At 43.3% G+C, this 27,251-nt stretch overlaps 3 protein-coding genes and 2 long non-coding RNA genes across 12 annotated transcripts in view; 1 reads left to right on the top strand and 4 right to left on the bottom strand.

Moving 5' to 3' along the window:
* The window catches only part of LOC127611648 (uncharacterized), a 127,271-nt gene that overhangs the window by 77,202 nt on the left and 22,818 nt on the right, over positions 1-27,251 (top strand). The window lies entirely within an intron of this gene.
* On the bottom strand, positions 241-10,065 carry tmem182a (transmembrane protein 182a). Of its 3 annotated transcripts, none has more exons than XM_052082267.1 (5): positions 9,791-10,024; positions 3,356-3,479; positions 2,876-2,974; positions 2,660-2,797; positions 241-2,105 (listed from the first exon to the last, which is right to left on the bottom strand). In XM_052082267.1, the coding sequence occupies exons 1-5, from the start codon at positions 9,821-9,823 to the stop codon at positions 1,885-1,887; spliced, it is 615 nt and encodes a 204-aa protein (XP_051938227.1). In that variant the 5' UTR covers positions 9,824-10,024; the 3' UTR covers positions 241-1,884. The 3 variants fall into 3 exon arrangements, with proteins under 3 accessions (XP_051938227.1, XP_051938226.1, XP_051938225.1); XM_052082266.1 differs by lacking the exon at positions 9,791-10,024 and adding an exon at positions 5,263-5,845; XM_052082265.1 differs by lacking the exons at positions 241-2,105; positions 2,660-2,797; positions 2,876-2,974; positions 3,356-3,479 and adding exons at positions 7,137-8,141; positions 8,250-8,564; positions 9,051-9,172; positions 9,395-9,491 and having other exon boundaries at positions 9,791-10,065.
* The window catches only part of LOC127611644 (uncharacterized), a 34,503-nt gene continuing 7,492 nt past the window's right edge, over positions 241-27,251 (bottom strand). Inside the window, exon 2 of the long non-coding RNA XR_007965397.1 lies at positions 241-760. This is a non-coding gene — a long non-coding RNA (uncharacterized LOC127611644). The remainder of the gene's footprint in view (positions 761-27,251) is intronic.
* Positions 10,117-16,498, bottom strand: mfsd9 (major facilitator superfamily domain containing 9). 5 transcript variants are annotated; one of them, XM_052082263.1, is made up of 7 exons: positions 16,171-16,498; positions 15,780-15,811; positions 14,837-14,925; positions 14,362-14,405; positions 13,334-13,463; positions 12,125-12,334; positions 10,117-11,310 (listed from the first exon to the last, which is right to left on the bottom strand). In XM_052082263.1, the coding sequence occupies exons 3-7, from the start codon at positions 14,904-14,906 to the stop codon at positions 10,511-10,513; spliced, it is 1,254 nt and encodes a 417-aa protein (XP_051938223.1). In that variant the 5' UTR covers positions 14,907-14,925; positions 15,780-15,811; positions 16,171-16,498; the 3' UTR covers positions 10,117-10,510. The 5 variants fall into 5 exon arrangements, with proteins under 5 accessions (XP_051938223.1, XP_051938224.1, XP_051938221.1 ...); XM_052082261.1 differs by lacking the exon at positions 15,780-15,811 and having other exon boundaries at positions 10,118-10,825; positions 10,928-11,310; positions 14,837-14,924; positions 16,171-16,495; XM_052082262.1 differs by lacking the exon at positions 15,780-15,811 and having other exon boundaries at positions 10,572-10,825; positions 10,908-11,310; positions 14,837-14,924; positions 16,171-16,494.
* Positions 17,145-27,141, bottom strand: slc9a2 (solute carrier family 9 member 2). 2 transcript variants are annotated; one of them, XM_052082243.1, is made up of 13 exons: positions 26,566-27,141; positions 25,754-25,968; positions 25,433-25,681; positions 23,237-23,487; positions 21,662-21,879; positions 21,121-21,320; positions 20,159-20,248; positions 20,009-20,079; positions 18,764-18,931; positions 18,580-18,685; positions 18,260-18,373; positions 18,084-18,171; positions 17,145-17,733 (listed from the first exon to the last, which is right to left on the bottom strand). In XM_052082243.1, the coding sequence occupies exons 1-13, from the start codon at positions 26,849-26,851 to the stop codon at positions 17,396-17,398; spliced, it is 2,394 nt and encodes a 797-aa protein (XP_051938203.1). In that variant the 5' UTR covers positions 26,852-27,141; the 3' UTR covers positions 17,145-17,395. The 2 variants fall into 2 exon arrangements, with proteins under 2 accessions (XP_051938203.1, XP_051938202.1); XM_052082242.1 differs by having other exon boundaries at positions 18,257-18,373; positions 26,566-27,139.

Below are 27,251 nucleotides of genomic sequence, written 5' to 3'. Positions count from 1 at the left end.
TAAAACTGCAACCATCATGCATGTATACAAAATGCTGTATTTTTCTGTGTTCTGAGCATGCAGACATATGACCATTTGAATTAAAAAGGACTACAGTATTTCACACATCGTATGAGCTGTGGAATGACCGATTATATTTTAATAACCAAGGATCTGTATGAGAAGTAAAGGTCCATCCCCAGCAGTGGTGGGCCATGCATTTCAACCTTAGGCCTTCAGTGACGTCACATTAACACAGTATAGGCTTGTCAGGCAGCTCTTAATTTCAGGAGCATTTAAAACCATCAAGTATGCATTCACAATTAAGAGCAGGAAACTAAATTTACAGATATTGTCAAAAATAAAAAGATTTAAAAAATACTAAATAAAATGCCACCCAAATTACGCTGTGTGATCATAAACAAGTCTGTCCAATAAATTGCGCAATGTCGCAGTTTCATATAAGACACCAACCACACGATAACAAAACAAACTATTCTTTGAAAATGAAATTAACAGATCATTTGCATTTTGAGAATAGGCTATACAACAGCAACTAATTGAAAATGTTGAGCAGCTGAGATTGAACGAATTTTAGTGCACACAGCTGACTACAATGCGCCATTATAAATTGCAGGTGAGCTGATTTATTTGATACATTTTTGTATCTTTGTCATTTTATTTGTTGACCATTAATACTAACGAAATAAAATAACAAGAAGAAATGTAAAATAAAATTCATTTACTCACCAATGTAGTGCCTGTTCACTGAGCTGCAGATCTATGCCAGTGCCCCCATTCCCAAACGTTTTTAAACCGTAGCTTGTAAGTTCCCAGCCGTGTTCTGATGTTTCCTTGCTGCCTTGGTAGCAACTTAAATCGGTAAATTCAGTGGAAGGTCCTTCTTGAAAATTGTGTGGAAAGTAGTCCTGCAACCAGATCAACGTCTTCTCCTTCGGCCATTTTGGGTCAAAATGCAGCAACAGCTCCCTCTAGCAGGCGCTAATCCAATCACCGAACGCGCACGTCAAGTGTCGACGTAAACCTTTCAAACTGACCCGGTACCTCAGACTCGTGATCTGATTGGCTATTGCAAGCTGACTGTGCCCGTTCATTTAAAGCGCATAGGGGCCAGCTCAGTTTAATCAGAAGGCCCCGAGCAAATTTAGTTTACCTAGCAACACAAGCTATCTGAAATATGAGTGGTTAAAAACTCTACCATAATAAATTAGTTATTTATCGAGTTCCACTCGACTAAGTGGAAATAATATGACGTAAAGAATACAGAGAACAATTTTGTTGACATATTTATGAAAATAAAATAACATTTAATTTATGTTATTCTCAGAAAAGTAAATTGAATAAATTTATTTTTCTGAGAATGTTTAGGCCAGCAGAGAAGGCCTTGCTGGCCCTGATGGAACGCCAGTGATCCCCAGCAATCATAACAACCACCATCGTGACCTGTTAATAATTTCTCTTTGACAGTGTCAATAAACAAAATGTACAACTTTCTTCCTTTTGGAAAGAAGTACTTTATTTTAGAATAAAAGGGTAAAGAAATCTCAATTATTATTTTTGGGCTGTATACATTTATTAATAATAATCTAAAATCATCTACGAAGATGTGTTGCATATTGGAAAAATTAATGCTTCTTTTTTTAAAGAGCCAGGTCACTACTGATTGTGGCGGTGCAGTGGGTCACATAGCTATGACTGCTCTATTAACAGGGAAGTATATCCAGGGAAGTATATCCCTGTTAATAGAGCAGTCTCTAATGAGTTTCTTTCTAGTTATTTTTTGTCAATGTAGCATAGTAGTCTAAGTCTTTTGCACAGAATTCTAACTCATTAACTCTTGAATGTATTCTGATTTCCAAACGTTTCCCTTTTGATTGCCCAGAGTTAATGGTTCTTGATGGTTTGGCCAATCAGGAGGAAGAGGAGGCCAGCCAGCAGAGAGAAAAAGATGCCGATGGGAGCGAAGATGAAGGAGAGGCCATAATTGAGGGTCAGCTGGAAATCTGAACACATGGTGGAACGCCGGTAATTCACGTAGATGTCCACCACGTCCAACACCTCGATCCACAGCACGTACATCACCACCACACACAGCAAGAAGAAACCTAATAACGATCAGGATTGTGTCACTATACAGTAAAGTATTTGCCCATGTCCTGAATTATGTATATATTTCTTTCTTGTATGCAGGTCATCATCCTCATATCAGTATCTCACAAACGCAGCCCAATAAATTCTGTTTCTAAATTAAAGACAACTTTAAACCTGTTAGGACCTACAGGTATGTGGACAATAGCCACTTTTTGGAAGGTGTGCAACCCATTATATCTGGTGTGAAAAAAACAGCATCTGATAAAAAGAACATCATGCAATGATTCAAACAAGTGCTGACAAGGTCTGGAGCTGCTTTGCTTCTTCAGGACCTGGATGACTTGTTGTGATTGGGTCAGATTGGGTTTAGCCCCCCCTTGCCCCTCCCATTTATTAAATTCACTCATCTGCATATTAAACTCACTTTGGTGGCCTTTGTGAGATTTTCAAATAGTTTAGATTCTTTTACAACATTAAAGTGCGATACATATACAAAGAAATCTGAAATGAGGAGACACGTTTTCGCAGCACTGTACAGTGATCAATAATATTCAGTTGAAAGTCTCACCCGATGCCAGAAAGAAGCCACCTCCCGTTTTGTACAAGCAATGGCTGGCGAAGGGAGCTGCGCAAATGATAAAGAAGCCGGCGAGCAGCGCGGCCGCCACGCCAATCAGCATGAAGATGCTCCAGAAGCCTCTGTATACTGAGAAGAAAACACACACTTATTGCAAATGGATCCGCGGAATGATCATAAAATCAAATACAGTATACAGACACCTACTAATGGCAGATTCATAGGCCGTGGCGTTGTGTGTGTGTTGGGATACCGGGAATGGGAAGAGGTAGGCGTGCATACACACTTTGAGGTGAGGCTGATTTGCTGCGGAGGAAAACCCAAATAGAAATGAAATGAATGAATATATTCTTGTCATCAGTTTTCTACAGCATTTATTCTCGTTAGGGTTGTGTTAGGGCTTGAAACTATTGTAGATGAGTTTGGGCTAGGGGCTGGGTACACCCTTGAATGATCACCAGCCAATCACATGCATACAAAAAAGCAATCACAGGTGGTATTATCAGGTGGAAATTAGATTACTGCGATTTATCATCAAGCCCATTATTGTATTGTTTGATTGATACTATGAATCAGTAAAATCATACATGTAGAAATCATTTTCTTTTTCATAGGCACAACGTTAAACAACAATAACGATGCCTACATTGACCATATTGCCAATGAGTCCCCCAAAATCTGACTTACTGAACCAAAGTGTCCATTGCAGGCCATCTTCTTGCACGTTGCCTACAAAGGAACACCTCCAGAAGAAGCCTTCGTGGTACGAAATGGCTCCATCGGTGGCGTTTTGTGCCGACATATCGCCAAGCTGGAGGGGGGAAAAAAAAAAATCGAGGAATTATGAGACGTTCTGTGTCATCACACACAGGGGCCTGTGGGCTACGGTGAGGGCGTGTACTCTAGTAGGACTGAATGTTTTTCACTTTTGAATTAATCTGTCAGAGATAAGACAATGTGCTTAAATTCTATTGATATTTTGACCTCAGCCAACTATAGGAACTATAAAATACATATTCAATTCAACATCTCAAATGTGAGCATTACTTTGTATAGGCTAAGTTTGTGATACGGCAAGAGTGTAAGAGTTCCTAATGATGTGCCCCATTGAGTGAAAAATGCACCCAGTAACTAATAACAGCTGTGGCTAAGCGTGTACTGTATTTACATTACATCCCTCTCTTTATATATCACGGAGCTATCATCAAAACCAAAAGCAAGATGCTTCCGTTGCTCTAAAGCGAGATGTGTGTTCTCATTGGTGATATTTAATCCGACATGATTCCACTGCTGGTATTTGTTTTTGCTTTTTTATCATGCTGAAAGCTTTGCATAGCTACACACACACACACACACACACACACACTCAACTATGAATGTGCTTACATGAACAAGTCCCATGGCGAGGCCTCTCTGCCATGCATTTCATCTCCTTATTGGAGCTTGCAGACTGGGAGAAACCACCTGGAATGTGACTACCGAGAATACACAGTCGAGCCTCCAAAGTTGGACATAACTTGTTGAGTGACGCCGAAGACTTTCAACCAAGTGTCCCCCCCCCCCCCCCCTGCCGTCCCCCCGTTGGATACAATGTAAATATGGCAATGATTTGTTCCAATCCTACAACAAGTAAATCGTTTTGGCCGCACTTTGTGATTCAATTTTAAGGCCGTTCTGTTGCTTCTTCTGGTATATGTGACTTAGCCACTAGGGGCAGTATAAAACCAGTATACTGATACACATGGTGATCCTCATGCCACCCTCAATATGCCAGTAATCTTTGAAGAAGATAAAGAATATGGATCCATGAGTATTGTTATATTACTTATCAATATATGTCGTTCCACCGTTTGCGTTCAAATATCCATCGCTTAGTCACTGCCATTGATAAATATCTGTTTATCTGTCTGTATTTCATTTTTTCAACGAGGATGGGTGGGGTGAGCGTCTGATGCTACTCCACTGCACTTGGAAAGAACTTAGCTGATGCACAATCACCAATTGATGACATTGACATGTGATCAGCATTGTTTGCGAGTCCACTAGGGAAAATGGCTGCCTTTTGTGCAACCTACTATTTTTTTTGTTTTGCTACTGCTGATTATAAAAGACCAAAGAAGGCAGAATCAAACTTTTTTTTCCTGGTCTTGAAAATGTCTAAATGCTCTCCAAAGGCTGGCAGTGACTACGTTTTAAACTATCACAACACTGCCACACCTGCGCTACTCCTTAGCTTGCCAACGCTGTTCCCCATCGTGTGTTAGCATTAAGCTAGCAGACTTTTATGCAAAATTGCATGGCTGTTTTAAACAAATAATATGGTCATTCTGATTCTGGACGCTGATGGGTCAATCACATTTGAACTCTCGTTTCACCTCATCTACACATGAAGGGTCTCATCTCTCCATATAAATCAGACGTGGCCCTGGAGCACAAGTCTGCCCATCCTTACTCTAAATGCTCCCTAAACTGAGCTCTCGTGAGGTTCCCTGAGGTCATGCATGATAAAGGTTTGACCGCCACGTTTTATTTGACATTTGACTTATAAATCATTTGCCTTTTAGTCATTCAACTTCTGTTCCTTTATCACCTACCTCCCCAGCGGTGTGGCCGTCATCAGAAAGTGGAGGGCAGCTCTCTGAGGCCAGCAGCCAGTAATCGGTTCCGAATGAGAGCAGGACGAAGACCACCGCCAGGGCCCCAAACAGACCCGCAAAAAACAACGCCACGTTGAGCTTCATGGCAAGGCGGGAGGGAAAATAAAGCTCGAGTGGTTCTGGAAACACGCTCGGTCAACTACAGCAACTGGACACAAGTGACAATGTTGAGACGTTGTTGGGGCACATCCACACTAGCGTGTCGAACTGTTCTATGTATGACTGTTGACTGTTTTGTGCATATGACTCCTCTCTGGACACCCCCTGCCCACCCGTCACACAGCCTCTGTGCTATTTTGAGGTCTGAGTGAAGGCGGCTGCTGCCCCAATAGTCTTAACTGCTGCCGGAGTGTGTATGGAATGGGACCAGGAGCAATTGGACACCCAGAATGTCGCGGGAATGTCAGGGTGAGACTGTCAGGACACAACATTCTTCCCCAACAGCAGAGCGCACGTGATACATAAAATTGTCGTCAATTTCCTGGAGGGAATTCTCCAGGATGAAGAGAAAAAAGTAAATAGATTTGAAAATATCAAATAAAATGCTGGACAGTCTTAACTGGGGCTTGAACAGATTTCTGAATGGGCTATAGCGCCTCCTAGCCCCAGCGTAGCACCCTCCCTGATTTCCTGCTTGAGATGGTCATCATCACATCTTTCATCTTTGCTTCACTGGTACCAAGCCTCAAACAATTGTGAGCGAGTCCTCACAAGATTTACGAAAGCATCGCATGACATGATGATGATGATTTGCTGTCCAACTAATGTTCAGCTTCCAAGGCAGATTTTTCCAGGAAAATGTGGTATGAACTTCCAAATGTTTGACTTTTTGGAGCATTCCAGTGAGATCCACTGGATCCAGAGTATATCATAGCATAATACTGTATCACATATTACGTCAGATGTCCAGGTTCATGTTGTCACAGGCATGTGACAACATGAACCAATTGGCCAGCCGGCTCACTCGCATCTCAGGGGAATATTTAGCAGTGAACCTCCATGGAGAAGCTTGGCTAATTTACACACTGATGTGACTAACCACACCCTAACACTTGCTGTTGCAGTTATGCATGACTGGAAGATAAAAAGCGGATTTTTTTAACACATTGAATACTTTTTAAAATACCTTTTGCACACTGTATGAAAATGACAGCATTTTTGCACATTGCTGTAGTTTTTATTGCTTAGTTTGTCCAGCAGGTGGTGCTATATTCATAACACAGCACATTCATTCATTCAATCATTCATCTTCCGAGCCGCTTGATCCTCACTAGGGTCGCGGGGGTGCTGGAGCCTATCCCTGCTGTCTTCGGGCAGCAGGCGGGGGACACCCTGAATCGGTTGCCAGCCAATCGTAGGGCACACAGAGACAAACAACCATCCATGCTTACACTCACACCTAGGGACACTTTAGAGTGTTCAATTAGCCTGCCACGCATGTTTTTGGAATGTGGGAGGAAACCGGAGCACCCGGAGAAAACCCACGCAGGCCCGGGGAGAACATGCAAACTCCACACAGGGAGGCCGGGTTCGATTCCAGCTCCAACACAGCACAGTGCAGATCAAATTAACCTTTCAAGCTCATGCACGGAAATAATTGACGAAGACTTAAAGAAAAAGTCCTTTTCGCTCTGACAGCAGGACCAAAGGCTTAATTCTGATGCCGTCTTTTTTTTCACCATTCCAATTTGGCAGGATTTTAGAACGTTCTTTCCGACGAAGTTCCAAATTTAGGAAGACATTTACTTTCATTTTTCAGATACGTTCATAATGTAAGATTACAGTATAAATACAACAGCATGAGTCCCAGCGCGTGAAGAGTTGTATTTTATTCAGGATTACATTCACATCTTTCCATCTTGCCACCAAAGGTCCAAATTTCTTACCTCCTATTGTGTCAATCATTCTCTTCACTTCTCTTCAATCATTCTCTGCACTTGTCTACAGGAAGTTTGAGAGGAGATCCGGAGAATAGAATATATCACACTAAGCAGGTCCAAATGTAAGAGTGCGTTCTTGTGTGGCTGCCCAAATGGTTTCTTTGAGTGAATGTTTGCTCAGAATACCATCAGGCAAAAGGTCTCTCCCCAGCATGTATTCTGGTGTGTGTTGTCAAATTTTTCTTATTAAAGAAACCGTTTCCACAAACTGCGCACGGATAAAGCTTCTCAACACTATGTGTCCTTGTGTGTTGTTTTAAATATTCCTTCTAGATCTCCCTCTCGTGTGTGTTCTTGTGTGGCGTTTTAAGCTCCCCTCCTCAGGAAATCTTTTAGCACAAACCGAACAGGCGAACGGTTTCTCTCTCGCGTGCGTTCTTGTGAAACTTTTGCCGCAAAAAGAGCATGCAACAGGTTTCTCTCCGGTGTGCATTCTGGTGTGCGTGCTTAAACTTCCCTTCTGAGAAAATTGTTGACCGCAGACTGTGCATGCAAAAGGTTTCTCTCCGGCGTGTTTTCTTGTGTGAAGTTTCAAGATTCTCGCCTTTGAAAATCTTTTACCACAAACTGCGCATGCATAAGGTTTCTCTCCAGTGTGCGTTTGCATGTGTTGTTTCAAACTTCCCTTATAAGCATATGTTTTCCCACACTCAGAACATTCCCAGCGTTTGTTGTCAGTGTGACATGTCACATGACCTTTAAACTCTTCATCATCATCATCTTGATTGTGGGGAGAGTGTGACGTTGCGTCGTCATCATCTGAGAGCGGCGCCAAGAGTCCATCTGGTGGTGATTGTCCGCCAGCTCCTGTTGTCACGTGTTGACTTGACTTCCTGGTGCTGAGAGGCTCCGCCTCTCCTCCGGCTTCACTAGGACCTTCATCTTCATATTCAGTTTTGAGAGCGATACCAGTGCAAGGGAACTTCGTGATGTCCTCCTTCCTGGTGCTGGGAGGCTCTGCCACTCCTCTGGCCTGACTGGGACCTTCATCTTCATATTCAGTTTTGAGAGCGATACCAGGGCAAGGGAACTTTGTGATGTCCTCCTTCCTGGTGCTGGGAGGCTCCGCCTCTCCTCTGGCCTCACTGGGACCTTCATCTTCAGTTTTGAGAGCAATACCAGGGCATGGGAACTTTGTGACGTCCTCTTCTTGCTCTTCCTCCTTTATGTAAGGAGGCCCTTGTTTCTCCTCCTCTTCTTCTTTCACGTGAGGGGACTCCTGCTCCTCTTTTTCTCCTCCAATGGGAAAGGACGGCGTCTCCTGGTGGCTAGGATCAAGGCACCGTTCTCTTTGTGTGTCTACAGGACACACAAAGAGAAATACATACCATGATATGATATGATATATCATTGATGTGGTGGATTTTAATTATATTGACTTCGGGCTGCATGATGTTGGAAAAATAACATTGCACCCTCCCCTCCCCAAAGAGCGACTCCTAATGCAATATGACAAAAAAATACAGGAAAAACACCAGCTCACATTTCTCTTTTGTCCTCTCAGCTGATTATTTGGCCATTTGGCTTGAATGGGGTAGGGGAGCATGCACAATAGAATATGCTTTTAAAATCTTAATAAAGTTCAATGTTTACAGAATTGTCGCATGCAATACAGTTTTAATTGAATTATTTAAGTGGTGGGTGTATTTTTAAGCCTCATGCTAAATAAAGTTGCCTTGCTTTCTTTCTTTCCTTCCTTAAAAAAAACAACAGATGAAAATCGTAAACCTAACAATAGAAAGTACAGCAGTTAGTACACACGTGAGAGGAAGAAATGGAGCAAACCTGCTGTACGAAGCACAACTCTCGGCTGCTGCGTCTCACAAACGGCGTCGGGTCGTTGGCAAGGTTGTGGCTCCTTGTCGTCTTTTGCCCAACAAAGTTTCTCGTCGTACCCCGCTGTCTGCCTTGCGCACAATTTTACACGATTTTCACTGATGAGCGATCACAAAGCGTCTCTTTGTTACGGCTAGCGAGCCAAGCTAGGCTAAGATAAACGAGTTTATAAACTCATGCATCTATACAAGTTTTTAATTTTGGTGTACATACATCAGTCTATCCTGTATTTTTCTTGTAATAAATTCATATTAAAAGAGAAACTATAACTGTGCTGGCTTTTACAGTTTTACCTTGCAAGTTTTGAGTGTCCACTTTGTGAAACAGCTGCTCTATCTGGGAATACAGATGGAACGAAATCTGGATTACCATATTGCTGGGATACTCTTCCTGTAAAATTAAAAAAATTAATGTAAGGATTTTAATGATAAATATGCAGTGATTTTTATACACGCAAACACAAACCTGTGTGCATTGTGAAGCATGTTTTTATCATTTGGCGTTCGTATGGCTGCATATGTTTGTGTTTAACGTGCATGAAGCAATGAAGAGTTACTTCACACACAAATCGTAAACACTACATATTAACTGCTTCACTCATTTGTTACTTTCACTAATTGAACATTATTCTGGTCTTTCACATCGTAGAATATAATTTGACATGCTATATCTAATTCCCAAGTACTTACCAGAGATGAAGTGAGCACTGCAAAGACGAGCATTCTTAATTGCCGCCTCAGTCCAATTCTCACGTCGTATAGCTTCTAGCCACAACTTTCGCCGGTTTTTCTCGAAGGGGTGCCTACCAGCAGGAATTGCGTAAAAGACGAGCTCTCTGTGTGTGTTCTTTCTATTCCGACAACCCACGACACAGCATGAGGACGGCATGTTTTGTTCTGTAAAGCGTGTTTGTTGTTTCCGGCCTTGGAGTTGCGCGCGCAGCGATATTTAATGTATGCATACGTCACACGAAACTGGTCTGTTTGCTGAGAATTGTATTCTGACTTGTTCAATAAAGATTTAAAAAAAATCTGATGATGGAAAACAAGAAAGTAACAACTGCATCTTGTGAATGAAATAATTACGAATGTTTTGAGTTTTTCTTTTCGGCATCGTAAGATCGCGTGGTCGTGGAACACATTAAACTTGTAAGTCAAGGCATCACTAGGGAGTGACGGAGTGAACAATTCCGAACACAGCATCAGTTTCCGTGGTTATTTTATGTCATACAGCAGAGATTCCGCAAAGAGTGGTTCTTATAATACAGATGAAAAAGTACCAAAGTCATAGAAATAGTTTTAAATATATATCCACCCCCCCCCCCCCTCTAATCAAATCTGTACACTCGAGAAAAAAAGAACAATTGCAGTTCAGTGCTTTGGAGAAAAGTCCAGTCTTATTTTGTTTTTTTACGCTATTTTAGTTGCCATTTTTTCCTGCCCTGTCTGGTTCCATTTGGGGATCCGAACGAGCAGCACGCCCACCGCCACCAGAGACAGCAGCACCCCCAGACTGGGGGGGCCGCAGGGGCTGAACTCCTGGGTGACACCCGAGAGCAGAGGGGCCAGCACGCGTCCCATGGCTGTCACCGACTGTCCGGCGCCGATCAGAGTCCCGCTGGCCCGCGCCCCTCCTCTCCGCAGCTCCAGGTCGGTAATGCTCGTGCGCCCGACCGTGGTGGAGATGGCGAAGAAGGTTGAGGTGAGCAGCACCTGCCACACCCCCTGCGCGGTGGCATACAGTGAGATGAGCAGGCACGTCAGGAGAGTGGATTGCAGCAGGAGGGCGGCCATGTTGTTGCCGTACAACTGGGTGACGGGTCCCACCAGGAAGCCGGCCAGCGCCCCCAGAGTGCTGCTGTAGCTTATGAGGTAGCCCGTCATCTTGGGCTTGAGCGAGAAACGCTCCTCCATGGCCAGCGAGAAGTTGCTGTAGTAGAGCATGATGGCCACGGCCATCAGCAGGCGCACCAGAAACAGGTCCCACATGTCGGATGAGGCCACCATGCGGATCCTGGAGCCCACCGAGGACAGCTGTCGCCAGGCGGGCTGCGGCGGGAACGCCCGCTTCCTCGGAACATCCCGGTCTGGGTCGGCCCATGCTGGGGCGTGGCTCTTAGTGGAGCAACCATTGCTGACTGATTTGCTGGAGTTATTGGCGCCGTTACAGTGCAGGAGAATGTCACCCCATGGAAGCAGCCATACCAAACCTGCAATGAGACACACACCAATCAAGCACTCCATTTCTGCAGAACTCAAAGTTTTTTGGCTTGTTGGTGGAGAAAGTGCTCATGTGAGATTCGGTCGGCACATGTAGCTTGAAAATCCCGGCAGGAATTTTGAAGGCATTTGTGAGGGCTTCATGACGACTTGGACTTGCCTGCGAGAACTTCTTTTGACCTTTGTCGCATGGAAAAGGAAACTCATCCAATGGTCTAATTGAAATGAGGACCAAAGGATGGTGTGAATTTGAAATAAATAAATCATTTGCAACCTTTATATTCAAATAAATTTGCCATATGAGGTTTGACACGATCCAAAACTGAGGAACTCTTATTTTTGAAAGATATTCATTCATTCATTCATCTTCCGAGCCGCTTGACCCTCAGTAGGCTCGCGGGGGGTTGCTGGAGCCTATCCCAGCTGTCTTCGGGCAGTAGGCGGGGGACACCCTGAATCAGTTGCCAGCCAATCGCAGGGCACACAGAAACGAACAACCATTCGCACTCACACTCACACCTCAGGACAATTTAGAGTGTTCAATCAGCCTGCCATGCATGGTTTTTTTTGGAATGTGGGAGGAAACCGGAGCACCCGGAGAAAACCCACGCAGGCCCGGGGAGAACATGCAAACTCCACACAGGGAGGCCGGAGCTGGAATCGAACCCGGTACCTCTGCACTGTGAAGCCCACGTGCTAACCACTGGACTACCGGGCCGCCCTTTTTGAAAGATATGAGCACCGGAAATAGGAGTATGAAAAGTTTTCTATGTATGCGCTTGAAATCTTCATACAGTCACGCACCGGCATTGATGAGAAAGATGGTGGCACAGGCGAAGGCGGAGGTGTAGAAGCCGCCCTCGTGCTCCGTCAAGTAGCCACCTACCACGGGACCCAGAATGAAGCCCACGCTGGAGGCGGCGTTGAAGTGACCCAGCACCAGGGGGCGCTCTGCCTCGGACACCAAGTCGGACAGCAGGGCTCTGCAGATGGACAGGGAGTGCTTGAACAGTCCTGAGACGGAAGACGGGAGACAGGCCACGGGCCACAGGCCGCAGGCCACAGGCCGCAGGCCAGCAACATTAACAAACACACAATTACATTCATGTGTTGGTGTTTTGTTTTGTTTTTCTCCTCCCCCAGCTTTGTCTGAGTAGTTGTGACCACAACTCCCTGCCTACTTTACAAGTAGTGCTGCTGACAAAGAAAACAGTTTCAATTCAAATCATTATTCATTTTAAAAAAAAGGATTTTCAATGCTGTGCTGTATCTAAAAAAATGAAATTAAAATAAATATCGCTAATAAAACTCTAAATGTACAAGACATTCTTGGGTAACAATAATACAGGTAAAAGCAGCAAGTTCACCCTGGCCAATTTTTTTTTTAATGAAAGTTTTCTCCAACTACTATTTCTACGCCTTCTCCTCCTAACAATAACATTAAACGTGAAACGTATCAAGCACATAAGTGAATCAAATTTGTTCTGATGTGATCTTGAAAATAGGCGTCAGCAGCTTTTCGAAACTCAGAGCCACTTCTTGAATTCTGACAAATGCAAAGGGCGACCATTTTGATACACATTTCTGAAATCCCATTTGCTGAAATACTCTTTGACCGTATCTTGTTCATAAAAATGAATGACGTGCATCAGCGTGAAGACACGGATTATGGCAATGACTGACACGGATTACGGCAATTATCGACAATGATTTAAGAATGTAGGATACATACAACTATCGACACTTTATTGCTACAGCAAGTGTTTACATTTGCCTTCTCCGACATTCCTAGGAACTCACAATGGCTACTCATCTAATCCCGATCAGTGAAATAAATATTTTCCATTTGCCTTGTGCTACTTCTACTTTCTCAGGCGCTACACAAAGGGAAACCGGCTTCTGAGAGTCGAAGGTTGGGGACTGGTTGTGAACACTTTCTCCCCGAGTTATCCACACGGCTCAAATGTAAATGTGTAACGTGACGGGTAACGTCTCAAGTGCTTGGCCACTTACCCACGGGGATCCGCGAGAGCACGAACAAAGAGATGCTGGTGGACATTCCCAGCAGGGCGTAGCCGAAAGCGCTCAGCAGCAAGCAAGTCAGCAGCGACCGGCGACGGCCCACCACGTCGCTCCAGCTGCCCTGAAAACCGTCAATCACACAGATGGAGAATGAAACGCATACTCATGCCCACACACAAATAGACACATGATATGTAAATAATAGAGAGTGCATACATATAAATAAAATGAACATACATGGCGATCAAATAAGTCTGTTTTTTTCCCCCCTTTTTCAAAATGGCAACCTTTACGGAATGTTTGTTCGACTGAATTGCAATGTCGATTTGAATTTAGCCCTAAGTTGATGACACTTCCAGCGACCAATTGGGACCTTTTACGGCATCTCATCGATAGGTGTTCCTAATGTAGAGTCTCACAAATGCACGAGAGGGAATTGAGACAGAAATAGTGGAGACTTTGTATTTCTTGTTGTATTCAATTTCCATTCAATCTCAAACACACACACACACGCGCACACACGCACACACACACACACACACACACACGCACACGCACACACACACACACACACACAAATAATGCAATAAGAACAGAGTGAGGTTGGCGTGTTCCACATGCAGGCTCTTGGAAGCTCAAGATTCCGCCGGAGGGAGCAACAGACGTCTCCTTATATGGCTAATTGGCCGCATGACCCGCCGCAATTACACCCAAGTCAGGAGCTGAGCAGAGGCCTGAGAATCTCGCATCAGATGGAACACTTAAAGCGGTGGCTTTTTTTTTCCCCCCAGGTTTTTACGAGTTTTTTTTTCTTTTTCCTCGAGCTGAGAAAATGTCTATGTGGTGCATGACAATGGCTCATGCACTGCTTGCCTGGAAGGGTGCTTATGAGTGCGAGCATCGTCATTTTTGACGTCTGTGTATTGTTACCAGAGACGACAGCACGTGCAACCATTTTGGACAGTGCCTCATAAGCAGACAAATCGAGAAAGGGGAAAACAATGTAAGTTGATCCTCACCACAATTGTGCTTGAGAACAACTGTAAGACGCCATATGTGGACCCTGAAAACAAAAGAAAATTACATTCAGGGGAATAAAATACAATACTCAAGAAAAAGAGAAGTTAGGTCCAAACAAAATAAAATAATATTGGGGTGGGATAAAATAAGATGAAAGAAAAAGAGAAATTAGGTCAAGTTGCAGTAACACATGAAAGAGAGAATCAAAAGTTTAGATGTTCAAATGGACTTTTCTTGACAGTGTTTGCTTTGTAACAGAAGTCTGAAAGTTTTGTACTAACACTGACAACTAATTAGAACAATTCAAAATCCCCCCATTGATGAAGTCACCACAAAAAAAAGGGACAGGGACGTGCAGATTGTTTTTTTTTTAATATCCACTGTACATATGGACTGAACTTCATAAAAAAACCATAATTAAAGTGATACAATGTACTGCTCATGACTGCTGAGTGAGTAATGGCTACTTCTTACCAACAATACCAGCAACAGTAGGACTTGCTCCGAGCGCTTTGACGTGATGGCTCAACAGTGGGATGATCATGCTCACGCCAAACAAGTCCTACCAAAAATAAATAAAAATAAAACCAAAATAAAACTTTGGATTTGTCATCAGAGTAAGTGTCAACTAAACAAGGTTCTAATATGCAGTGGTTCACTTCAAGGTAAATAAAATGCTTTTCTTTTTGGTCCCTGAATTTTTACAACAATAAATATATGAATTACAGATCATGTAACAGTTTTACAATCATTCACCATTGAGAATTTGTTAAACTTAACAGAGAGAAAAATCTACAAAAATCAACTCTTTCCTTTGGGTGGGAGGTTATGAGTGAATGTCATTATTGTTGTTTATGTTACAATGTCTTCTTGTGTTTAAAAAAAACGGACGATTTTTGCTGATTTTAAAAGAGCTAATATCTGCCAATGAAATCAGCTGCATGATTAATGGGTTGCGCCCTCATCTAAATGTGGCCTGTGATTGGCTAGCAACTACCCCAAGCTGTATCTCCACCTGTAGCTTCAATGATGTCACACATCATTAAAGGTACCCCCATTCCCCCCACTCCCCGTACACACACACACACCTGACATTTAAGAATACTAGAATGTGACCTTCTATTTCCATTAGGCGAATATATGGTTCTAAATATGGACAAATTGGAGGTTAACTAGCCACCTGAAACATCAAAAATAAGAAGCTAACGCTCTGGAAAAGGAAGCTCAGCCTTGTTTTCATTTGTCGTGCATTGCTGAGATTAGAGCAGATGCTTAGATGTTGTAAAACTCTGATTGAACCCTCATGGCAAGTTATTAGGTCTTCTGACGGGACCGCTTCACTTTATTTTCCACCATTACTGACCCCAGTGGTTTGACTTATTCTCGCCACCTTTAATTAGATGAATGCAGGGTTTGCAAGGTTGCCACCGTACAAAGTTAGTCGTCATCCTGATGTAAAAGAATGGGTATAATCGCAGTTGCCATTATGTTGGTTTGTCCAAGACAAGAGGAGATCTGCCTCAAACTGCGACACATTTTAGTGACAGGGATGCTTTTGAACAGGAGATCCTCAGAGTGCACTCATTGTGTTGCCAAGGCAACCTGTAATGTGCAACATCACCTGCATGGCGACTTTAGGTTGGCCAAACTCAGAAAATGCAAATACTGTACTATACGTATAAGCATCAACAACTCAGATGAGCATTTCAATTAAAACATGTCCATTTATGCGCGAGCATTGTTTTCCACACTGAGGTAGAGTGTGTGTGCAAAGACCAAAAAGCATTCAAGTGTGTCACTTTACTCACCATGAAGCCAACCACATAGATACAGTGAAGAATCCTCGTCCGTGTTCGGAGTTTCTGATACAAAGTACTACATTTGTGGTTGCTCATCTTCCCTCTGTGACCATACCCCTGCCGGCAACGCGGAAGCGCACGTCCCACTTGGGAGCCAATTTGCAAGTCTAAGGTTCGGCGGTTGTCCCTCAAAGGGGGTAACCTACAAATTATCCGGTTTGCATCGTCTTGAAAACCAAATATAGCGCGAACAAAGGTAAGTAATAATAGGTCCAGTACAGTAATTTTCACCGACATGCCGGGAGCGTCATTATTCGTGTTTTGTACAGAAAAAAATCCGAGTAGATCGGTGTGAGTACCCCGCGGTGATGAATGGTTGGTATCAACTATGACGTCACGAAGAAATGCCGGAAGTGTCTCTCTTCGTAAACAAATAGTTTTAAAATCAATTAATTTTTGTTTTAATGTTGGAAATCGAGGCATACATGTCCCCGAGCTCTTCTAGTAACAGATGCAAGTTTTAAAAACATGTATAAATATTATATTGACAAAAACCAATGAGAATTTTATCAAAAACACCTATCTTACAATGCTGAAAACAAAAACTCAAAACATTCGTAGTATTAAAAGACTTTTTAAATCACTGCACTGGTCATGTAGTGGTGCTGGCACAGGTTCAATATGCCAGCGCCCCAAATACCCCACTAAACCCAGATCTTTTTTTAAAAATGAATGAATGGGATGTCTGCAATGTAATGTCATCAAAAGCGTATTTTTGCAATACTTCTTGACATGTCACTTTTATCAATTACAGTTTGGATTTGCACTACTATTAAATGTGGAAACTTTTTTTATATCCAAAGCCGTCACAGTAATTCATTTTTTTCCCCAAAATAGATCTTTCATTCAAATACTCCTCAGCGCTCTGACATACACAAGCAGCAGCTCAAATGGGGAAAAAAAAGTAAAATCCACACAAAACAATGAATTAAAAGCAATATTTACTGGTATATGTAGTTAAAAATAACACACACAATACTCACCTTAAAAAAGTTTAAATACATTACAAAAATACTAGAGACAGATTAAATTCCTAAATTTTTCAATATGGACCACAATGTTCATTGTTCTTCCAGTTTAAGTTGCATAGTTGTTGTTGTTAAAATAAAAAAAGAACAAACAAATAAACAAACGAAAAGGCCATGCGGTGTCGATGTTGCATGTGGTGATGTCTTCACTTTTTGGGCTTCCATTGAGGCCTCCTGAGCAGAGGATTCTGAGCAGTTTCGTCTCGATGTTCCGCAGCCCAGGCAGGAGCCACAGTGGAGCCGCCTCTGTTGTCGTTTTCTTTTTCTGACAGGTCTCCGTGGCGGCGAGGCTCCACAGACGTAGAATGTGGTCTAGCTAGACCCCTCCGGGGCCGTCTTTCGTCCAGGAAGTCCACGGACGGAACTTCCTCCAACGTGTCCAGCCGCCGCAGATGAAGCGCTGCCCTGGATGACGAGCGTGAGGGCGGGGCCAAGTGAGAGCGTCTGGCGGGGAACGAAAACTCGGACATGGCTTCGTGGTCGTCTGGAAGCGAAACAGTAAACATTTTAAAATGTACAGTTCCCCTTGAGGGCCATTATGACTGAAACCATATAAAAAAGCCAAGAATAACGTTTTTTTCACCAATTGTTGAAGTTACGGTAACAAGGGGTTTGGTAACAAGAACATGCTTACTGTATCACTCTTAATTATTACAAATTAGAATTTGAAATTTTGGTAGATTTTAGCAAGCATTATGAAAGTTGACATAGCTTTCGCGGGCCACATAGAATGATGTGCCGGGCCAGATCTGGCCCTGGGGCCTTGAGTAGGACACCTGTGAGCTAGACTATATTGTTTCCACTTAAATAAGTGAAAAGGGAAAAAAAATGTACCAGTGTCGCTCTGCCTCACAGGTGGGAAATTCGAGTCCAGGTTCTTCCCAGCAGGAAGTGAGAAGTACTTGTGCGATTTGGGCACCAACTTTCAAAAAAAAAAAAAAAAAAAAGGATACATGATTATTTACAGAGAGGACACAACCACATCATGTGAGCGTGTCAAAATTTACTGCCGTTTGGAAGCTTCCCGGGCGGAGGCTGCGCCGGATGCTGGAGTGGCGCCGGATGAGAATCTCTTTGGTGCGGCTGTCATTGGGCAGCGCATGCTTGCTGGTGTATGATGTCGTCTGATGGGAGGAGCCAACAATAATGAGCTTCTTAGCACCATTTTAAGCATAAACACTCTCAGCATTGTGGTGAACAAAAAAAAAAAAAACGACAGTGAAAAAACTTCGGTGTTGATAAAGTTATTAAACCAAATTGTAGTGTCACATTTTTGTGAATAGGTGTATCCTCATGTCTTCATAAGTAAACACGCAAACAAAAAGCTCACCCTTTGTCTGATCTTGTACATGTTCTTGGCCAGAAGGTCATGCATGTTCCTCAGGTCAGTGGCCAGGAATTTCCTCTTAGGCTTAGTGGGACCTTTCTTCTCCTCACTGAAACATTTTTGAGCGAATCTTACCACTCCGTTACAACACACCGAAGGGAGGCAAAAAAAAAAGGTGGCATCATACTGCAGAGAGACGATGGATGGGGCAGCGCTGATGTCTCCCGACACCGTGTCCAGGATCTCCATGGCGTTCTGCAGCTCCAGCTTCTTGTACAGCGCCACAATGCTCGACTCGGCACGGTTGTCCCGGATCAGGATCCGACGCAGGATGCGAGTGTTGAACTTCATGAACCTGACGGTGAAAAGAAAGACAGAAAAACAGAAAGAAAGAAGAAAAAAAAAGAAATAAAGGCATGAATTTTGCATGAATTATGACTTTCCATTCATTTCATCGAGCCGACATTGTTGTCCTTTATATTTTATGTAGACTTGCCACCTACAACTTTGTCCTACAGGTTGAAAAAAAGGACTCTCTTTAAAACGTTAAATACAACTCAATTTATCAATTGTGCTATCCTCCTTTAATAAAAAAAACGTTTAAGCCACGGGAACAGCATTTTCAGTCTGAACATTTAATTCTGTGATTCCTTCTCTCATAGAAGGAGCCTGCATACCACCAATGGCTCAAGTAACATAAAATGTGGCAGTATTAAAAGTGTTTTAAGTACCATTCATAAGTGAGTTAGCATTGTGATGCTACAGGAAGTTGGCTTCAATCTACCACCGGATGTAGTGGGTTTTGTCTTTCAAAATAAGAGTACAATGCAGAAAGGCCTATTAAATGTTGCTACTAGCTTTGTCAGTGTACGCATTTGTTGATGACATTATTTGTCCTCACATGTTTGAAGATTGAAGCCCCTGAATAATAAAACAGGCAGACATTTTCCTTCTTTCTTGCGGGTTTTGTTTTGATATTTAAAAAGACGAATCTTCTTAAACGTGTGCAATAGTTCATATGGCTTGATTGAAAGCATGGGTCGTATTTTGCTTCATTCTATGTTCTATTTTAATTTAAAATTGAGTTATTTTATTCAAAGTTACATTTTTTCTTGTTGGTTTTAATGCAACGGATATTTTGTTTTGAATATTACAGTCTCATCGCGTGTGCCTGACTGACTTTAATAAATGGACGCCTTTCCACTTCCAAAAAATATTTGTGGCCTTTTAAGATTTGTTTGCAGGCCCCTGGTAAAAATGTTAAGAGCTTCAATGAGCCAACTGACGATGAGGAAGATAAAAACCAGTCTGGCCTGTGATGTGAACATGACACCTCATCCAAACATCCCACACTGTGCTAGAGCAGACAATGACAGGCATCATTGGGGGGGGTGAAGCAGAAGTTTCACTCAAGTATGTCAGTAAGTCTCACTTGTCCTTCCAGTAGAAGTGACTCCACTGTCCGCACAGGTCCTCGATGCCAGCGATGGTGTGTTCCATCAGCTGATACCACAAAGCAGGATTTGTTAATATACAAACACAGACAACCAAAACTTTCACACATACATAATGTGTCTCCTACTCTGCAGTGAATTTCAGCGTTGATGGTGTCCAAATTGCGGTTGGTTCTGCGCACGTTAATGTACTCGATCAAAGGCCGGATGCTGATCCCCTGCAAGCACGAGGAGCGAAAACAAAGCTTGCTTTAACACGCCCGTGTGTAACGACGTCGTCATTATCATCATGAGACACCGAAAGAAAAGAAATTGAGTTTTCGTTGCCAAGTTTCACACCACTCAAAGCAACTGAGACGTCAACAATCTATATATATATTGCGTGTCGTCCCGCACGCGGTCTGTCCTTCCGTCTGTCCCTTTTCAAAACGTACCTACTTCACCGCGCCGCTGCGCCGCTCAGGCAGTGGCTCACTACGATCGCGCGGGCATCTTAGCGAAAAAATGTTGTCTACCCACAAGCATTGCAATGAAATTGTTAGTTATTTAGTAGAGCTAAACATCTCTTTATTTTCGCGATAAACAATGAAGATGAACAAAAAGTTGAACCAAGCAACAACACTTTTGTGGGCCGAAGGTCCACCTTACCAGCCTTCCGCAGGAACTAGCTGATGAGCCGCCCGGAGGGCGGCGAACCACCACCTTACCAGCCTTCCGCAGGAACTAGCTGATGAGCCGCCCGGAGGGCGGCGAACCAGCTAGTGTTGTATAATGCATTTCATATTTTGCATGATTGTCCCTCAACTCTTTAAATATAATACAGAACTAAAAAGTCTATTTTTCCATCATTTGTAGCCATTAAGCACCAATGGTGTAGAACTTCCACTGCATCATGCTGAGAGCTCGTTTTTTGTTAACTTCAATTGTGACGTGAGAGGGACAACGTGTAAGACATATGGAGCAAATGTTAAATAAACACTTCTGTGAAAGCCAAAACCAAGCATTGCTATGCTTGTAAAGGCACCATATTGGATATTAGACAATGTGTACCTGAATATTAATTTTAAAAAAAGAACAGGTTGGTCCATACCTGCAGAAAGACAGTGAAGATGATGATGGCGATGGTGGCTGTGACAAAAAGTTGTTTGCGCCCGATGTTATTCGGCAATGTGAAGGCCAAGGCGAAGGAAATTGCCCCTCGCAGGCCACCGTAGGCCAGACCAAATTGATCCTTTAGGTTGAAGGGGATGGTGCGAAAGGGGTTGATGATTTGAGTCAGCACCAAGACACCTGCAAGAGAGAGGTGGAGGGTTGGTGGAGGTGATTGATATTACAAGCTACCCTGAGAGACAACAATGCTCCCCTTCTATGATACCAATATTTCGCATCATCCCTACTATCGATATCTGAGCCTTGAGATCTAACCATGAAACCTATTACAATATGAATATTTTGTATCACCTCCAGGATGTATTTGCTATTGCATCGCTATCAGGAATATAACAATGCAAAAAAAAAAAAGTGTATAATATCGATCATTTGTATTAGCCCAGTATCGATATCCGATGTTTAGGGGCTGATATGTTCTGTACGACATCTTCTCCCCCCCCCCCCCCCCCCCCGTTCCTTACCAAGGCCCCTCCACAGAAAGGCGAAGAGCAGCGTGAAGAGGATGTAGCCCCAGTTCAACTCATGCTCCGTCGTGATGGTGACCACGCCCAGGAAGAAGAAAATCAGCGTTTCCGAAATGGAGCCCAGCATCTTGACCACGTGGCGGATGGTGGTGCACGAGCGCTGAGAGACGTTTTCCTCCACATAGTACTTCATGGTGAGGGCGCACGTCACGATGCTGCCAATGAGGGAAAGATGTATTAAAACCAGTGCACTGTACTTTTACTCACAACATTTGATAACAGATATAGCAGAACCTTGGTTCACAAATGACCTGATTGATGCACTTGCTAGTAACTTTCTGTCATCTGAAAATGACATCACAGTTGCTCAGGTAATGAGCCATCATGGCACACCTGTTTTCTGTAGCTGAGTCATGCTTGGTTGTTGGCTCCGGCCCACAATCTGCCTGGAAGAATCCAACAGTTCCAAATGTTGTCATTCCAAATGCTCATTTCTTTCTGACTTCCGGGTTGAGTGAACGCTGGCGCATTTTGGCTGCCGCTGCTCAACCCGTATTGTTTTGTGTTTTTTGTTATTGTAAAGTGTCCTTGGGTGTCTTGAAAGGTACTTATAAATAAAATGTATTATTATTATTCATTCATTCATCTTCCGAGCCGCTTGATCCTCACTAGGGTCGCGGGGGGTGCTGGAGCCTATCCCAGCTGTCTTCGGGCAGTAGGCGGAGGACACCCTGAATTGGTTGCCAGCCAATCACAGGGCACACAGAGACGAACAACCATCCACGCTCACACTCACACCTAGGGACAATTTTTAGAGTGTTCAATCAGCCTGCCATGCGTGTTTTTGGAATGTGGGAGGAAACCGGAGCACCCGGAGAAAACCCACGCAGGCCTGGGGAGAACATGCAAACTCCACACAGGGAGGCCGGAGCTGGAATCGAACCCGGTACCTCTGCACTGTGAAGCCGATGTGCTAACCACTGGACTACCGGGCCGCCCTTGTATTATTATTATTATTATTACTAAATTTACCGTATTTCCCACAAAAAAGGGGCACTGGATTATGAGGCGCACCTTCAATGAATGGCCTATTTAGTAATTTTTTTCATATATTGGGCGCACTGCATTATAAGATGCAATCTACAATGCCTTCACTAGATGGGCCTACGCTGAAGGAAACACCAACAGAGCGATCAGTTGTCAGTAAAACGTATTTAATAAAGCAGCGACACAGTTCACTTAACCAACAGCGAGTTATAACATTGACTCGTTTATGTTGAACTCTTTTGCCGCTGCTCTATTCCCGCGTAATCGACCGCCTTAAGTTTGAACTCTGCGTTGTCAGCATGTCTCGAGCAAGGAGCCATTTTGGGGTTGAAATATTACCGTAATGATCATACGCGAGGCGCATCGGATTTTAAGGCGCACTGTGAGCTTTTAAGAAAATGGAAGGCTTTTAGGTGCACCTTTTAGTGCGGAAAATACGTTACAAAGCAAAGTGAACTGGGCCCCGCACACCGTTGTCGATTCATAAGTGAACAACTACGTTGATGATCATCGACGTCTACTCACGCCATGATGGACGAGATGGCAAAGAGCTCGGCCACCAGGTAGGCCAGGTAGCTGTACATGAAGATGAAGAGCGGCTCGATCTCCCGCACCTTGGAGGTGAACCTGGTGGTGAAGGCTGCCACGAAGCCGAACAGCACGCCGAAGCCCATGCCGCCCAAGCCCACCACGAAGAAGCGGGCCACGCCCAGGAACACGTCCACCGGTTCCACCACTGGCATTTCTGCCACAAAGTTGAACATGTTGTACAACACCTGCAATGACAGATGCGGGTGAATCGCCAACAGAGTATCTTGTGGTATGAAGCTACTGTGAAATTTTAGCAACGATAACAATGACATCATGATATGGCAATTGCACAATAAGCGGTACATTGGAATAAAATCAGCTTTATCCATGGGAGTGATTTTGGCATATCGTATGATCCCATACATTGCAATGTCAATTTTTATCACATCAAGTATTGATAGGTTATAAGATGCTATACTGTATATCAATGCAATATCATGCGTCACATTTCTCACAATAAAATACAATTCTATTCAAATTACTGCACGCCCATTTATGCAGGTCAGCTAACCTGATATGCTTTCGGCATAAGTCAACAAAGGGTCTTTAAATTGTTCTCGATGTCTGAAAAAACATTTTGAAAAACTGGGAAAAAATATGGATTTTTATTTTACAATTTTAGAAAAAAAAATTGCCTGTTTTTTTTTAAAGGTCAGGTGTGAAGTAAACTTGGCCAACCATCTTTTGAGTCATACAGTAAAGTGCGCAAGCGTACCCAATAAAGTGGCACTAAGTGGCTTCTCTTCATAGTGTTTAGCTATTGAAGACGAGTAGCCATGCCAAAGCAGGTTCAATGTTGACGGTATTTGACTACAATAAAAAGCGGCGGGAGGGGGGGGGCACTGTGGGATGGGAGAGGGGTAACTTAAGTCTCAGCAGTCCAGTTTCGGATTGATTTGCGTGAAAACTCCTCCCATAACATTTGCGAGAGTGACCTCAGAAACTGGTTTGGCGACATCTGAGCAAATAAACTCCCAACTGCAAAGCGGAACGTTTGTCAACGGTGACTGCTACTTCCCTTCGTCAACTTGTTTAATTCGAGATGTACCAAACATTCCGGTACACGCGGCAAACCAAAATGGTCCATAGAAATGCCGTGAAACTTGAGATAAGCATTAGGACAAAGAATAGAGAAACACAATAGTACGTCGAGCTTTTATGTCATCACACTTTTGACAATAAAAAGGGGCCAAATTTGCAGCGTAAATGGAGGGTGGAGTGACCTGGAGGGAAAATGTTTTTTTTTTTGGTCGTACTTGAATAAAATGTAATTGCATATCCACTACGTTGTCACTTCAAATATTTTCTGTTATACACGAGAAAACAATGTGAATGCATTTACTTCTTTTTTGACTTTTTTCTTTCTGGTTAGGTTTTAATTTTAATAAGAACACAAGGATATACAGAGATTATTTATAGTCGTGGTGGAGAGTTGAAGAGTTGAAAAATGTTTTCTTCTTTACAGTAACAGCAAATTGAAGCACCGCTCCACAGTGACGTATTAAAGTTTCATTTCATCCGTATCATTTAATATTTGTCGCTTGAGGCACAACGGAGTCAAGAATGATACTGTCATGTCATCTTATGTTATCCTGAACCAGCAAACAGACAAATGTCTTGGGAAAGGAATTTATGTTCGCATTTTGACATTTGAGTCAAACCGACGACAGAATTTAAAGTGACGCTCACATCGGCCTTCACACATCAGCCTTCATGAACCAGGAAGTAGCCTGCTAACTAGCAAAGAAACGCAATATTTTGCCTTTTTTTTAATCTGAGAAATTTAATTTTGTTGTTGCGTCACATTGGAAGTCTTCCACTTGACCTTAGAAATCACAAATGGTACAGTCCAGTCAGCCTTGAACCAGGAAGTAGCCTGCTAGCTAACATTCAGACAGACCAATTAACAAAGACCAATTAACAAAGACGGTACTTCTACGACATACTCGGGAAAGATTTTACCGAATAAAAGTTTAATTTACTGTTGCCAACGATTCTTCCCCTCAGGGTTCCTTTTGTGATGGGTAAAAACAATGATGCAAACCTTTGTACATAACCCACATTCTCTGATGTCCCCAAAACAAGCATTCTTTCACGAAGCGACGGAAGAAAACACCATCAACAACTCACCACGGTGACGGCATCGTTAAAGAGACACTCTCCGAATACCACTATGTAGAGCTGCTCGTTGACCGACACGTCTTCGAAGACGCTCAGCACGGCCACGGGATCCACGGCTGAGATGATGGCAGCAAACAATAGGTTCTCCTGTAGGTTGATGTCTTGCACGCCGAACGCCTCGATCTGGCATATGGCGAAAAGCGACATGCCGATACCGATGCTGTTCCACAGGGTACCGATCACTGCAAACCACAGCACCTACGCACACACAGAAATATTAACCTCAGTGGAAGTGCGAGACCTTCAGGGGTATTCTGTTCAGACGCTCACCGTGCCGATGTTTTCGAAGAAAGGCCTGGTGGGCATGAAGTAGCCCGAGTCGAGGACGATGGGCGGCAACATGTAGAGGAAAAAGACATTGCTGGACAGCACGGCGGGGGGTTCCTCGTTAACCGAATGCATGATGGCGCCGACGATGAGGCCGACGGTGATCAGCAGGCAGGACTCGGGTACCCAAACAGTGATCTTATTGTACACGTGGAAGCCTAAGAGAAGAGAGAAATGTTCTAAAATCCGGTTTCCATGCCTGCATTGTATTCAAGAAATCAAGGCTGTCCGGAGAAGTGATGATTTAAAGGAGTTGATCTCGCTTGAACTTGTCAGAGTTGACGTCATGTTACATTTGTTTGTGTAAGCTAATTGTTAGCACATCTGCTAATTACTGTATATTGCTTTCCAAACTCTTCTCCTTGTCATTTGTATCGCTGTGAATGACACGAATTGTATAAACGCTCAACACAAAATTCTAAAAAAAAAAAATTGAAAAATGTTGATTTAAGGTAGATACGCCAGATGGAAGTGTATGAAATAATTCATCTGAAGCCACTCAGTGTAAAACAATATTACAATAAAGTTAATGGTATATCTTGAATCTGTTTGAGATCAAATTGTTTTGTGGAGACAATGAGTCAAGAGAAGTTTTTGGTGTCGGAAATTTTCAAAACAGCGATTGTAAATTACTGGCATAAAAGAAAGTTTGGTACGTTTCAGCTTCTGTGAGGTAAAATTAACTTTTTCATGCAATATTTTACATCTTTCGAATATATATATATACACCTGTATATATAAACACACACACTTACCAATCTTGGCAAAAGAGGCTAGCAGCACCCACAGAGTGATCTCGAAAGGGATTTGGATCCTCGGGTAGTCCATGGTGAAAACGGGCAAGCTGTCCTTTTCGGGCTCCGGGTAGGCCTGTGGCCCGTCCGGCTCGATCGGGGGCACCAGCGTCACACCACCGCCAGCAGCAACACCACCATCCAGCGTGGGGTGAGGTGGGATTTCCCCCACGGAGCCATGTAGGACATTTAAAACGCCGCAAATAAGATGCAAAACGTGCCATGGTCTGTTTAGGTGAGGATCCATTTCGAGTCCGCGGAGATGCGCTCAAGCCATCCACCAGGAAAGTAAGTGACAATTAGGCTTTACCCGCGCGATATCATATTTTCTTCCTCAATGAAACATTCACCAGTGACAGCAACATTTTTCCCCTAATGTCTGTTGTCGGGTGCGTGTTTGGTGTGCTTGTTTTCTTCCAAAGTTGCGTCCTAGTTAGAGAGAGTTGCACACGTTAACTAACACACGCACCTGTGGGCAAGTCTACCTGGGGCGCGTGCCCGAGTTCCTCTACAACTTGGCCGCGGTCACGACTGATTAATGTCACGTGATCTGATGGGCTCTCGATAGCCGAGTTTCGGTGTTTTAACTTCGCGTATTATTGCTTGTTTTTCTTCGTTGGTTTGGCACATTTTTAAAGCCGAAATTT

This window comes from Hippocampus zosterae, chromosome 12 (genome assembly GCF_025434085.1).
Source record: "Hippocampus zosterae strain Florida chromosome 12, ASM2543408v3, whole genome shotgun sequence".
NCBI classification, from domain to species: Eukaryota; Metazoa; Chordata; class Actinopteri; order Syngnathiformes; family Syngnathidae; genus Hippocampus; species Hippocampus zosterae.
Note: the sequence above shows the minus strand (reverse complement) of the source record. Positions and strands in the feature narration are given on the sequence as shown.